The sequence below is a fragment of the Heloderma suspectum genome, chromosome 10, assembly GCF_057233095.1.
Source record: "Heloderma suspectum isolate Gila_16-S chromosome 10, 16-S_ref, whole genome shotgun sequence".
Taxonomy (NCBI): domain Eukaryota; kingdom Metazoa; phylum Chordata; class Lepidosauria; order Squamata; family Helodermatidae; genus Heloderma; species Heloderma suspectum.
Window position 1 is genome coordinate 2,567,235 of NC_139467.1, and position 13,879 is coordinate 2,581,113.

A 13,879-nucleotide genomic window follows, 5' to 3' on the forward strand; every position below is an offset into this window, starting at 1 on the left:
AGTCCCATGATGAGTGAACCTTCCTCCTTCGCTTTGCAAGCCCTTGGTAATGGGCTTTCTCCCCCCCGCTGCCCACCCCTGATTCTTCTTTGGATGGATGTGGTGATTTGTGGTCCCTAATGATTCTCGCCTCCATTTCCTCTCCTCCTCCCCTTCCCCACCAAACAGGCCGAAAACCTTTTGTTGGATGCTGATGCCAACATTAAAATAGCCGACTTCGGGTTCAGCAATGAATTCACACTGGGCTCCAAGCTGGACACATTCTGCGGGAGCCCCCCCTATGCCGCTCCGGAGCTCTTCCAGGGCAAGAAATATGATGGCCCCGAGGTGGATATCTGGAGCCTGGGAGTGATCCTTTACACGCTTGTCAGTGGCTCACTGCCTTTCGATGGGCAAAACCTCAAGGTGAGGCCATGGAGGTGGGTGCTTGTGGAGGGGAGAGGGGGATCCTGGCAGGGCAGGTTGGCAGGTTTCAGAGACCTGGTTCACACATAACGACAACCCAGAGTATGGGCTGTTGCCTTACCCAGAGTTTACCCATGATTTGTCTGCCAGATGATTATGTACCGTGCAGGCTGTTCTTTCAAATCCTGGGTTGCTTGATTTCCTCCTCCTTTGCCTGCTTCCTCCCTATATCTCAAATGCCTTTGTGGCACTGTAGTACTGGTATGTAGAGCAGCCAGAGTTTTTTACTCACGCCACTGCCGCCTGGCAAAACAACCCATGATTCTGGGTTCACACGTGACGACAACCCAGAATTAAAACAACCTAGAGTTCACACCCCAGCAACAAACCATGGGTTCTCTTCCTGGGTTGTTTGTGGTTAACAACCCAGAGTTAAACCATAGTTCCAGGTTCACACATAACGACAACCCAGGATTCAGCAACTCATTCTCAACCCATACTCTGGGTTGTGATTACGTGAGAACCAGGTCAGAGTGAGCTGGAGGCAAAAATGGGATGAGGAAAGGGAGAGGCATCTCAGCCTGTCTCACTTGAAATTCTCTCTTTGCAAGCAGTTTTATTGGAATGACAAAGGGGTTTTCTTTTTTCCAAAATGCTGGAGCAGGCGGGGGGAATTGTACTCCGCTTCTGAATTGTACGACGCCTCGCTTTCTCGCTCATGTGATGGAAGTGTTTTCTGCATTAGTAACAAAAACAAAAACACCTGGTTAGCATGGAACCGACTGAAATAGTAAGCTCAGGGCACTGTGACAAGGAATGTCAGAACCCCCCAATTTTTCCAGTTTTTCTGCCCATTTTAAACTGAAGTAGCGGGAGAACCCCAGGTGGTTGTTACGGTAGTGGAGACAATGATGAAATGCACACAGCCACTGTGGCAATAGCCCATCAGGCGACTCGTACAGCCAGCCCGCCCCCGCCACCTTCCAGAGTCTGACAGAAAGGCTGGCCAGGAGAGAAAGGTGAACTGGCGGCTTTGGGGAGCGCGGCTTCAATGCACTGGCATTTCTGCCATAGGAGCTGCGGGAGCGTGTCCTACGTGGCAAGTATCGTGTCCCCTTCTACATGTCCACGGACTGCGAGAACATCCTGAGGCGTTTCCTGGTGCTGAACCCCGCCAAGCGCTGCACCCTTGAGGTGAGGACACCTGGAGATAAGGTTTTCCCAGGTAGAAGCTGAGAAAAGCAAAGGGCGGGAGCGGGGGTGTGCGGAGAGAGGGGTTTGGTAGCCTGGCTGGAGAGGCACGGCCTTCCAAGGGCCCTGTACCACGGGGGGGGGGGGGCTTGTGTCCCCCTGCTGCCTCAGGTGTTGCTCCCCAGCTCCATCCACTTCCAGTATGTGTCCGTCCCCCCCCCCCCGCCCCACCAGGGCCCGGAAGGTTGCCCCTCTTCCGCTTTCCCCTGAGCTGCTGGAGATGTTACTTATTCCTTCTCAGTCCCTGGGGTGCGGAGAGCACAGCTGGTGTTCGCCTCCTCCGAGGAGAGATGCCAGCCAGCCAGCCCCCCCCCCCCCCCCCGGTTTCCCAGGCACACCAGCAACCCGCTTTCCTTGCAGGAGGCAGGAGGCCTTTAATTAGCTAATGTCTCCGTGGGATCTGGCCCGGCCCACTGCCTCGCCTCCCTCCCTCTCCCCCCACCCCCACAGAAGACTGTAATTAGCCTAATCGCCTCAAGGATAATTATATGCCAGCGCCAGGGAGGCAGCGTGCAGCCCCAGCACCCCCACGCAGCACCGGCGCTCTCCTTCCCGGTGCTGCTCCGTGGGCTTCCGGGGGGAAAGCCGAGAGCCAGGAGGGACGCGGAGAGGCTTCCCTCAGGGGCCCTCCTGGCATCTTTGCCTGTCCCCTCCCCCAAACAGAGGCTGGGGCTGTTTCGAAGAAAAGGACTTGGGCCGAGGTGCGATTCAGAATGTTCAGGATTGCCCCCGAGCATGTGCAGAGTGCCTTTCCCTCACCTTTGAGCTTAGAGGGGAACAAGCTGCCAAGCAAAGCCCTGAACAGTCCACCCGCTGCCCTTCCTGACCTCTTTCCCCCTCCTCTGTCCACAGCAAATCATGAAGGACAAATGGATCAATATTGGTTACGAGGGGGATGAACTGAAGCCATACAAGGAGCCGGAAGAGGATTTTGCGGATGCCAAGCGCATTGGTGAGTGAGAGCGGGTCTGGGAGTGGAGCAACCTCTAGCTTCTGCCTCCTGCAGTCTGCCTTGACTGGCAGGAGCCCTCCAGGGGCACAGGCGGAGGCTTGTCTCCAACTCTGCTCCCCAGGATGCTTTCACCCAGGGCCTTGGGCATGCAAGCTCTCTCCCACTGAGCTTTCCCGGCGTGTCTTGCAATCGGGAGAGGAGCCGACCGATGGTGGAGAGGAGCAGGGGGCCTGGGCAGCTGAGCCAAGGGGGCACTGGAGCTGGCTCTGTGTGGCCTGCATAGGGCACAACGGTTTCGTGTCCTGGGTTGGCTTATGGGCTGTGAGATCAGGAAGGCTGATGCGTGGGGCGTGGGGGAACGTGGCTCTTTTAGTAGCACCTGGACTTGGGTTGCTTTTACCTGCCTCCTCTCCTCCCCCCTCTGCTCCCCCCTCTTTACAGAAGTGATGGTCGGTATGGGCTACACCCGCGAAGAGATCAAGGAAGCCCTGGCCAACCAAAAGTACAACGAGGTCACGGCCACCTACCTCCTGCTGGGCAGGAAGAACGAGGTGAGTCCCATGGCAGATGGGCGGGCAAGAAGTGTGCCAGGGGACTGTCCCATCAGGAGACCCCAAGCAGTAGGGAAACGCACAAAGCTGTCGCGGGCCAAGTTGGTCCCTTGGAATAGCAGTTGGGTAACTCAGGTCGGTAACACTACTGTCAGGTAACCTCTTTGCATGGACCAACTAAAACAGCCTCCCTCAACCTGGTGCTATGCTGGCTGGGGGATTATGGGCGATGTAGTCCGCCACATCCGGAGGGCACCAGCTTGGGAAAGGATGAGCTAAAATGTCACAAAGCAGCGAGCAAGCTTTCAAGTTCACCAAGACTCTTCCTCAGTCTGGTTGTTTGGGAAAAGAACAGTAAAAATCAGGGAGGCGGGGAGGAGAAGCTGGGCATGAAGAGAAAGCCTCAGGTTCTGTCATTTGTCACAGCCTCCAGATCAAGTGCAGGCCGTGCTGTGTGCAAGCGCAAAAGAGATTTCAGGTTTGCAGTGAGGGCTGGTGGGGGCCGGCAGCTGTAAAATGCACACTGGCAGAAGGGAGAGGATGCTGTTCTTGAGGAGGGGGATTTTGGCTCACCCTGGGGTGATATGGGGTGGGAGAGGCCTTGCTTTCGATGGGGCGATGTTCTGGCCCCCCAAGAGGAAACCAGCTGCCTCCAGGGCTGCTGCAGCGCCTGTTGCAGCGGAGGCCGGTGGGCGCGCTCGCTTGCTCCTGCGCAGCTCGCCCAGCCAGGTGGTGGCAGGGCCTGCCTGGTCGGCTTCCAGCACGTAATGGCCTCGCTGTCTCCCAGCAGGTGGAAGGGGGCGAGTCGCGCACGGGCAGCAGCCTCTCACTGGCCCGGGTGCGGGCACCCAGCGAAGTCTCCAACGGCACCAGCAAATCATCCTCGCACTCGAAGAGCCAGCGGAGCTCCTCCACTTACCACCGGCAGCGGCGGCACAGTGATTTCTGTGAGTGGGCCCTTGCCCCGAGCTCCCTTGTGCCACCACCCAAACTGGCCTCAAGTCAATTCTGGGCTGGAGCCCTTTCTCGCCTAGCTTTGCAAATGGGGCCACAGAATTTCCCTAGCCATTTGTGTTCGCTCCCTGGCCTAGGGTCCCTGTCCGGGCAAGAGTGTGCCGGTGCCTGTCCCCTGGGCTGGAGACCAAGCCCTCTTGCTCCTCTTTCACTTCTCTGTCCCCAGGCGGTCCGTCTCCGGTGCCCCCACACCCCAAGCGCAGCCCCACCAGCACCGGGGACGGGGGGCTGAAGGAGGAGCGGATGCCATCCCGTAAGGCCAGCTGCAGCGTGGTGAGCAGCGGGCGGGGCATCCCGCCCTCCAGCCCCATGGTGAGCAGTGCCAACAACCCCAACAAATCTGAGATCCCCGACCGGCGCAAGGACAGTGCGGTCAACACGGTGAGCGGATGCAGGGCCCCCCTCCGGGGGCTGGGGCAAAGGCAGACACACACACACGTGACGGCGTGCGCAGGAGCCCTTGCCTTGCTGTTTTCTTCTCTGGCTAGGCCAGGGAGCCTCCTGTACGGGCCGCAGGGTCTCTGGGCACGTGTCTGGCCCTCTGCAGGGGCCTCTGGGAGCACACAGTGGCTGGAGAGAGGGCAGGTGGCTGGGTTCAGACTAGCTGATAAGCTCCCAAACTTTGGGAACTAGATTTCACAGTGCTGGGCCGAAGCTTGCCCCTCAGCTGGCACCAGCCAAGTCCAGGGGTTGTTTATCTGATCGGGTCCTTGGCAGAAACTCAAGCCCTGTTGCTAAAAATGGAGCACTGACAACGTGTGTCAGCGGCGTGTGCGTGCGTCCCGGGGAAGGCCCTCCAGAGGTTTTGGACTACAACTCCCATAACCCCTGGCTGGTGCTGTTTTAGTCCAAAGCATCATGAGAGCACCAAGTTGCTTATCCTGGGTGGGTATTCACAGTCACCCACAAATGCACCCCTGACCTCTATCTAAGCAGCTGCAAAAGTTCATTTGAACATCTAACCGCAACCTTGCACCCCAAATCTCCATTCTGACACATCTGGATTTTGAGTTATTCACTTCTGGATTTTGAGAGCCTGAGATGGGCTACCAAAAAGCCAGCCCGGTGGAACAAGTTTGGCTTCTGAAAAATGCTGCCTCTCCCTTGTCCCTGCCACCACTGCCACCACCTTAGCCCACATTTCAGCCTGGGATCTTCCTCTGTCATTTCAGAATAACATTCCCTCGAGTATGATGACCCGGAGGAACACCTACGTATGTACGGACAGGCCTGGTGGGGACCGCCACTCGCTGCTTCAGAACGGGAAGGAGAACAGGTGGGTTGTGGGGGGCAGGACTGGGGCAGGGATTCAGTTACGCATTGGGAGCAGCTTCTGCCTTCCTTCTGCTCTGGCAGCCATCACCTGTATCCCAGAGCTGCGGCTACTCAGCCCGGGAGAGAGGAACCCTTTTGCCTGTGTCTGTTTCTGTTCCTATTTCACATGTGCCCAGGCCTGAGGCCTACCCTTGAAATTGCTTCCAGAAAAAAGCTTTGGGAATCTGGGTCCCTGTCGAGCCGTCTTGCACAGGCCGGGAGGAGGCTTCTGTTCATTTCCAACGGGAAGAAACGAAGGCCCCTGGGATTAAGCTAGGGGTGCAGGGACGGGGCTGGGCCATGCCCTGCTTTGGAGACGGCGCCTACTTCATCTGCCTTCCCCAACCCTGAGATTAATGGAATGAAATGGAATGGAATGGAATGGAGGCTGGCAGTGAGCAACTGCAGCCCTCCCTGCCCCATGGCTTGTGGAACTAAAGCGGAGAACGAGCTGAGGTTAGCAAGGGATGCTAAAAACAACAAAAAGGCTTTCTTCAGCTACGTGCATAGTAAAAGGCAGAGGAAAGAAATGGTGGTTCAGCTATTAAATAAGGATGGCAAAACGATAACAGATGACCAAGAAAAGGCAGAGGTGCTCAATCCCTACTTTGGCTCAGTCTTCTCCCAAAAGAGGGTCTATGACCCCCCTGGCAAAGGCGAAGTACAGGCTGAAGGGGCAGGATTGCAGCTTGAGATCGACAGGCATATGGTCAAGGAACACCTAACTACTTTGAATGAGTTCAAATCTCCAGGGCCAGATGAACTGCATCCTAGAGTAATAAAGGAACTGGCAGAAGAACTCTCAGAACCGCTGTCTCTTCTCTTTGAGAAATCATGGAGGACGGGGGAAGTGCCAGATGACTGTAGGAGGACTAATGTTGTCCCTATCTTCAAAAAGGGTAAAAAGGAGGAACCTGGGAACTACAGACCAGTCAGTCTGACATCAATCCCTGGGGAAATTCTGGAGCAGATGATAAAGCAATCCATCTGGAAGCATCTTGAAAACAATGCCGTGATTACTTGAAGCCAACATGGATTTGTCAAAAACAAGTCCTGCCAGACAAATCTGATCTCATTTTTTGATCAAGTAACCTCCCTTGTGGACCGTGGGAATGCTGTAGACATCATATACCTCGACTTCAGCAAAGCTTTCGACAAAGTGCCCCATGATCTCCTGATGAGCAAACTAGCTCAAAGTGGGCTAGATGAAACAACGATCCGGTGGATCCACAGTTGGCTACAGAATCGGACTCAAAGAGTGCTTATCAATGGGACCTTCTCAAACTGGGGAGAGGTAACGAGTGGGGTACCGCAGGGCTCAGTCCTGGGCCCAGTGCTCTTCAACGTTTTTATTAATGACTTGGAGGAGGAGGTGCAGGGAATGCTGATCAAATCTGCAGATGACACAAAATTGGGCGGGATAGCTAATACTTTGGAAGACAGAAACAAAATTCAAAGTGATCTGGATAGACTGGAGCGCTGGGCAGAAAACAACAGAATGACATTTCCTAGGGATAAATGCCAAGTACTGCACCTAGGAGAAGGAAACCAAATGCACAGTTACAAGATGGGGGATACGTGGCTCAACCACACTACAAGCGAGAAAGGTCTTGGAATTGTTGTCGAACACAAGCTGAATATGAGCCAACAATGTGATGTGGCTGCCAAAAAGGCCAATGCTCTTTTGGGCTGCATTCATAGAAGCATAGCTTCCAAATCCTGGGAAGTACTAGTTCCCCTCTACTCAGCACTGGTTAGGCCTCATCTGGAGTACTGTGTCCATTTCTGGGTACCACACTTTCAGAAGGATGCAGACAAACTGGAGAGGGTTCAGAGGAGGGCAACAAAGATGATCAGGGGACTGGAAACAAAGCCCTATGAGGAGAGACTGAAAGAACTGGGCATGTTTAGCCTCGAGAAGAGAAGACTGAGGGGAGATATGATAGCACTCTTCAAGTACTTGAAAGGTTGTCACAGAGAAGAAGGCCAGGCTCTCTTCTTGATCATCCCAGAGTGCAGGACACGGAATCATGGGCTCAAGTGACAGGAAGCCAGATTCCGGCTGAACATCAGGAAAAACTTCCTGACTGTCAGAGCAATACGACAATGGAACCAATTCCCTAGGGAGGCGGTGGGCTCTCCCACACTGGAGGCATTCAAGACGAGGCTGGACAGCCATCTGTCAGGAATGCTCTGACTTGGATTCCTGCATTGAGCAGGGGGTTGGACTCGATGGCCTTGTAGGCCCCTTCCAACCTTACTATTCAATGACTCTATGACCTTCCTAGGCACCTTCTAAATTGGCTGCTGTTGGGTGATGGAACACTGAGCTAGGCAGACCCTCAATCAGACCCAGCAGGGCAGTTTTTAGGTTTTTATTTCCACCTCTTCGTGGAAGGTGTTGTGGGCGGGGGGAGAAAGCAGGGGGAAGTGAATGATTCTTATTTCTGATGACGTGAAGATTAGCCCTCTTTGCTTGCCCCGTCTTCCTGCCAGCCTTGACTTCCCATTCCTGTCCCTTCCCACGGACTTTGGCTCTGTGCCCAGTTCCCACTGGTCTTGCTCCAGCTCGATGTGCCTTGGCCCCAAGGAGACCGCAGGGCCATCCATGTGACTGGCTGTGGGAGAATCCAGGACAGTCTCCAGAGATGGGCTGGGCACCTCTCCTTCTCTTTTTCTCCCAGAAGAAGGTCAGAGCACTCTGAAGAACACTAAAAATGGCAAGGGAATGTGGAGGATCAGAAGGACAGAACAGTGGCACCTGGTGGGGTGGGGTGAAAGGCTGACCGAGGAGGAGGTGTCCAGGTTCAGTGAATCATTTCTCCGATGAGAGGCTCCAGGATTCTGGCCAGCCTGGAAATTGCACCTACCCTGGATGTTGTCACTCCTAATCGTGCAGGGCTTAGCCAGTTACCCGGCAATTTGGAGAAAGGCATTCTGTACATGCTCAGAGCACTCTGTATATGGTGCTTTATCTGTTCCCTGGATGAGTTTAAATGGGTGGGGCCAACTTCCTTCTCCACCCGCTCACAGTCTGCTCTCCCCACCTCCCACCCCCACAGCTCCGTCGCCAGTCGGGTGCCCCCAGCCTCCCCCTCCAGCCACAGCATTGCCACTTCGTCCACCTCTTCGGACCGCACCCGGCTCTCGCGCGGCACCAACATCCGCAGCACCTTCCATGGAGGCCAGGTGCGGGACCGGCGTGGGACTGGCGTGCAGAACGGGCCGCCCACCTCCCCCACACTCTCCCACGAAGCCACCCCTCTGCCTCAGAGCCGCAGCCGGGCCACCTCCAACCTCTTCAGCAAACTCACGTCAAAACTCACGCGGAGGTGAGTGGCCTACCCTCATGGGGGGTGGGGGTAGCCTGGCAAATGAGGAGGAGAAGCGAGAGAGGCTACAGATGCTGGCTGTATGATTTCTCCCTCTCCTCCCCCCAACACCGCCAAAGAAAAAAATTGGTTCAGTGGCTTCATTTGTTACCAGTTTCCTAAGCAGAAATTGCTTCTGCGCCCTTCTCCCCTGGAGGCCGTAACATCTGTTGATCCCACAGGTGTGTAACTTGCTTTATTGCAGTCTTCCCCGCCCTGGTGCCCTCTGATGAGTTGGACTGCAGTCCAACACATCTGGAGGACACCAGTTTGGGGAAGGCTGCTCTGTTTATTGCATAGGAATTTGATCATGCGGAAAACATCCTAAAGTGTTTGCTCTTGATGAGTTTTTGAGGGTTCTAGTAAATCCAGGATAACTGTCCCCAGTCAGCTAGCCCTGGGCCTGCTCCTAGCTGCCTTTGCTCCATCTCTGAACATCATCAGAACTCCAGCCTGTTGGGAGGATCCTGTCCCATAATCCAGAGGCCACAGCTGTGGTTGCATTGCAAGGGAAGGAGAGAGGAGGCGGAGAACCAAGCACGCCCTTCTGTGGAGAAAATCATCAATGTGGCCATATTCCTAAATTCTTACTGTCCATTACTGCCTCAATTGAAAATGCTGCCCATCCCCAGAGGCAAGCAGCTCTGATTTTTTTTTCAGGCCAAAAAGCTGCACTTGATCTGCATATTTCATTGACCCGAATCTCATTCGGCAGATGTGACAGGCAGCAAGCAAACCCTCCTGCAGTGCCCCAGGGGCCGTTTTCCAGGTAGCCTTCCGAACGGTTTTGGCAGTGACGCTCTCTTCACGGTGGTCTTGGCTTGTGCCTTATTCTGCCCAAACAGTTCACTTGAGAGCAGATCAGTGCCTCTGTACACAGAAATGCACGTGACTTCTTGTGGCACCGGCGGTGTGTGGTTCTGAATCATGGACACCGTATAGCCTGGCTTCCACACTAGAGCTGTTCAGCGCTGTCGAGGCATTGCTTTTTATTATTTATTTATATAGCATCGTCAGTGTGCCTGCCACTTCACAGAGTCCAAGAGGACAGTTCCCCGCCCTGAGGAGTTTCCAGTCTGAAAATCAACACGGGGAAAACAGAGGCAGGCGAGGCAGGCAGGGCAAAGCAGGGAAGCTGAGTTGCTGTAGACCAGGGGCAGGGGACATGTGGTGCTCCAGATGTTGGTGAGCTGCAGCTCCCCCCAGGTGTAAGGGATGGAGGGAAGTCACACCGTACATTCCCCAGCCCTGCAGCAGAGCCTGGGGACTACGCCAACAGCTCCATGGAAACCGTGGGGTTTGAGGCAGGAATTGAAGGGAACAAGCAGAGTTGCATTGCATAAGCGTCCTGGGAGGCAGTTCCAGGCAGCAGGGGCAGCAAGGGGGACCTGAGGGTGGTGGAGCTGGAGGAGCGAAGGTTGCCAGCAGGGGTGACAGAGGAGCAGAGAGATACGGGCCAGGACCTGGAGGGCTTTGGAGGCAAGGATGAGGAGCTTGTACTGGGTATGGGAGCAGAGAGCAGTCCAGCGGAGGGATAGACAGAGAGGCATCATGTGATCAGAACAATGGGAGTGGTGAAGGATTTGGGCAGCAGAGTGGTGGATGGAGGTGAGGGGACCAAAGCGGGACAGCATAGGACCAGAGGGAAGACTGCAGTAGTCCAAGCGACAGATGAGGACTGCGTGGACCAGAGTTTTAGCTGAGGGGTCAGAAAGGAAGAGCTGTATTCTTGCAATACTGTAAAGCAGCTTTCTTCAGCTGGTGCCCTCCAGATGCGTGGGACTACAACTCCCAGCATGGCTGGTGGGGGATGCTGGGAATTGCAGTCCAACACATCTGGAGGGCACCAGATTGGGGAAGGCTGTTGTAGAGAAGCAGCTTGACTTGACTAAAGACTGAATATGGGGAACAAGGGAGTGGGGAGAGAGAGGGACTTTGAAGATGAAACCACAGGGCTGCTGGGGACATTGTCAATAAATAAGAGTGTACAAAGGGAGGAGGAAAGATGAGAAGTTTGCCCTTGGACATGTCAAGATTGAGACTGCGATGAAGCATCTGAGCGGAAATATCAATGAGGCAGTTGGTGATGCAGGACTGGAGTGAAGGGAGAAAGTTCTGGGGAGAGTGGACTTAAGAGGGGGGTTCCACACATTGATTAATAGAGCACTCTGTTATGCAGCTGTGTGCTTTCCCATGGCCCTGATCCTTTGATAATGCTTATTCACAAGTCCCATTTAGCAGAGGTCTGTTTAATGGAGAGAGGCTGGAGTTCAGTGGTAGAGCACCTGCTTTGCATGCAGAAGGTCCCAATTCAATCCCCGGTATCTCCAGGTTGTGCTGGAAAAGGTCCTGCCTGAAACCCTGGAGAGCCATGGCTGCCAGTCAGCACAGGCAGTATTGGGCTAGATGGACCATGGCAGTTTCCTTTGTTCCTATTGGGATGGTAATTGAAAATGTCCTGTTTTGTTGCTTCCTGAAGATCCCAGCTGGGGGATTAGTGCTGAATTGTTGTTGTTGTTGTTGTTCAGTCGTTCAGTTGTGTCTGACTCTTCGTGACCCCATGGACCAGAGCATGCCAGGCCTTCCTGTCCTGTGCTCTCTCCCGGAGCGTGCTCAAGTTCATATTCATTGCATCGGTGATGCTATCCAGCCATCTCATCCTCTGCCGTCCCCTTATAAGCCTTCCTTATAGTCCACCTCTCACAGCCATACGTTGCTACTGGGAAAACCATAGCTTTGATTATACGAACCTTTGTCGGCAAGGTGATGTCTCTGCTTCTTACTATGCTGTCTAGGTTTGCCATAGCTTTCCTCCCAAGGAGCAAGCGTCTTTTAATGTCATGGCTACAGTCACCGTCTGCGGCGATCTTGGAGCCCAAGAAAATAAAATCTGTCACAGCTTCCATTTCTTCCCCTTCTATATGCCAGGAAGTGATGGGCCCAGTTGCCATGATTTTAGTTTTTTGAATGTTGAGTTTCAAACCAGCTTTTGCACTCTCCACTTTCACCCTCAACAAGAGGCTCTTTAGATCCTCTTCGCTTTCTGCCATTAGGGTGGTATCGTCTGCGTATCTGAGGTTCTTGATAATTCTCCCAGTAAGCTTAATTCTGACCTGTGATTCATCCAACCCGGCGTTTCTCATGATGTACTCTGCTTCTTGACCCTCGTACAGGCCTTCCTGTCCTGCGCTCTCTCCCGGAGTGTGCTCAAGTCCATATTCATTGCATCGGTGATGCTATCTAGCCATCTCATCCTCTGCCGTCCCCCTCTCCTTTTGCCTTCAGTCTTTCCCAGCATCAGGGTCTTTTCCAGAGAGTTTTCTCTTCTCATTAGGTGGCCAAAATATTTGAGTTTCAGCTTCATTATCTGTTCTTCCAATGAGCAGTCAGGGTTGATTTCCTTTAGGATGGACTGATTTGACCTCCTTGCAGTCCAGGGGACTCGTAAGAGTCTTCTCCAGCACCACAGTTCGAAAGCATCAATTCTTCATCGCTCAGCCTTCCTTATAGTCCAGCTCTCACAGCCATACATTACTACTGGGAAAACCATAGCTTTGATTATACGGACCTTTGTCGGCAAGGTGATGTCTTTTAATTTCATGGCTACAGTCACCATCTGCGGTGATCTTGGAGCCCAAGAAAATAAAATCTGTCACTGCTTCCATTTCTTCCCCTTCCATATGCCAGGAAGCGATGGGGCCAGATGCCATGATCTTCGTTTTTTTAATGTTGAGTTTCAAACCAGCTTTTGCACTCTCCTCTTTCACCCTCAACAAGAGGCTCTTTAGATCCTCTTCGCTTTCTGCCATTAGGGTGGTATCGTCTGCATATCGGAGGTTGTTGATAATTCTCCCGGCAATCTTAATTCCGACCTGTGATTCATCCAACCCGGCGTTTCTCATGATGTACTCTGCATCTAAGTTAAATAAGCAGGGCGACAATATACAGCCTTGTCGTACTCCTTTCCCAATTTTGAACCAATCGGTCGTTCCATGTCTGGTTCTTACTTTTGCTTCTTGACCCTCATACAGGTTTCTCAGGAGACAGGTAAGGTGGTCTGGTACCCACATCTCTTTAAGAATTTGCCAGAGTTCATTGTGATCCACACAATCAAAGGCTTTAGCGTAGTCAAAGAAGCAGAAATAGACGTTTTTCTGGAATTCTCTTGCTTTCTCCATGATCCAGAGAAAGTTGGCAATTTGATCTCTAGTTCCTCTGCCTCTTCGAAACCCAGCTTGTACTTCCGGTAATTCCCGGTTCACATACTGCTGAAGCCTAGCTTGTAGGATTTTGAGCATCACCTTGCTGGCATGTGAAATGAGCGCAATTGTGCAGTAGTTTGAACACTCTTTGGCATTCCCTTCTTTGGAATGGGAATGTAAACTGACCTTTTCCAGTCTTGCGGCCACTGTTGAGTGTTCCAAATGTGTTGGCATATTGAGTGCAGCACTTTAACAGCATCATCTTTTAGGATTTGAAATAGCTCAGCTGGAATACTGTCATCTCTGCTAGCTTTGTAGTTAGTAATGCTTCCTAAGGCCCACTTGACTTCACTCTCGAGGATGTCCGGCTCAAGTTCAGTGACCGCACTCTCATGGCTATCAGGGACATTAAGATCTTTCCTGTATAGTTCTTCTGTGTATTCTTTCCACCTCTTCTTAATCTCATCTGCTTCTGTTAGGTCCCTGCCTTCTTTGTCCTTTATCATGCCCGTCTTTGCACAAAACGTTCCCTTGAGATCTCCAATTTCCTTGAAGAGATCTCTACTCTTTCCCATTCTATCGTTTTCTTTGATTTCTTTGCATTGTTCATTTAAAAAGGCCTTCTTGTCTCTCCTTGCTATTCTCTGGAACTCTGCATTCAGTTGGGTATATCTTCCCCTTTCTCCCTTGCTTTTCGCTTCCCTTCTTTCCTCAGCTACTTGTAAAGCCTCATCAGACAGCCACTTTGCTTTCTTGCATTTCTTTTCTTTGGGATGGATTGAGTTGCTGCCTCCTGAACAATGTTACGGACCTCCGTCC

The 13,879-nt window shown here is 53.0% G+C and overlaps 1 protein-coding gene across 1 annotated transcript in view; it reads left to right on the plus strand.

Annotated features, from left to right (window-relative positions):
* Positions 1-13,879, plus strand: part of MARK4 (microtubule affinity regulating kinase 4) — a 28,491-nt gene that overhangs the window by 8,566 nt on the left and 6,046 nt on the right. The window contains exons 7-14 of the mRNA XM_084814444.1: positions 169-405; positions 1,480-1,599; positions 2,509-2,608; positions 3,050-3,159; positions 3,950-4,106; positions 4,340-4,554; positions 5,346-5,449; positions 8,550-8,819. Of these exons, the coding sequence (XP_084670570.1) occupies positions 169-405; positions 1,480-1,599; positions 2,509-2,608; positions 3,050-3,159; positions 3,950-4,106; positions 4,340-4,554; positions 5,346-5,449; positions 8,550-8,819 (1,313 nt within the window). The remainder of the gene's footprint in view (positions 1-168; positions 406-1,479; positions 1,600-2,508; positions 2,609-3,049; positions 3,160-3,949; positions 4,107-4,339; positions 4,555-5,345; positions 5,450-8,549; positions 8,820-13,879) is intronic.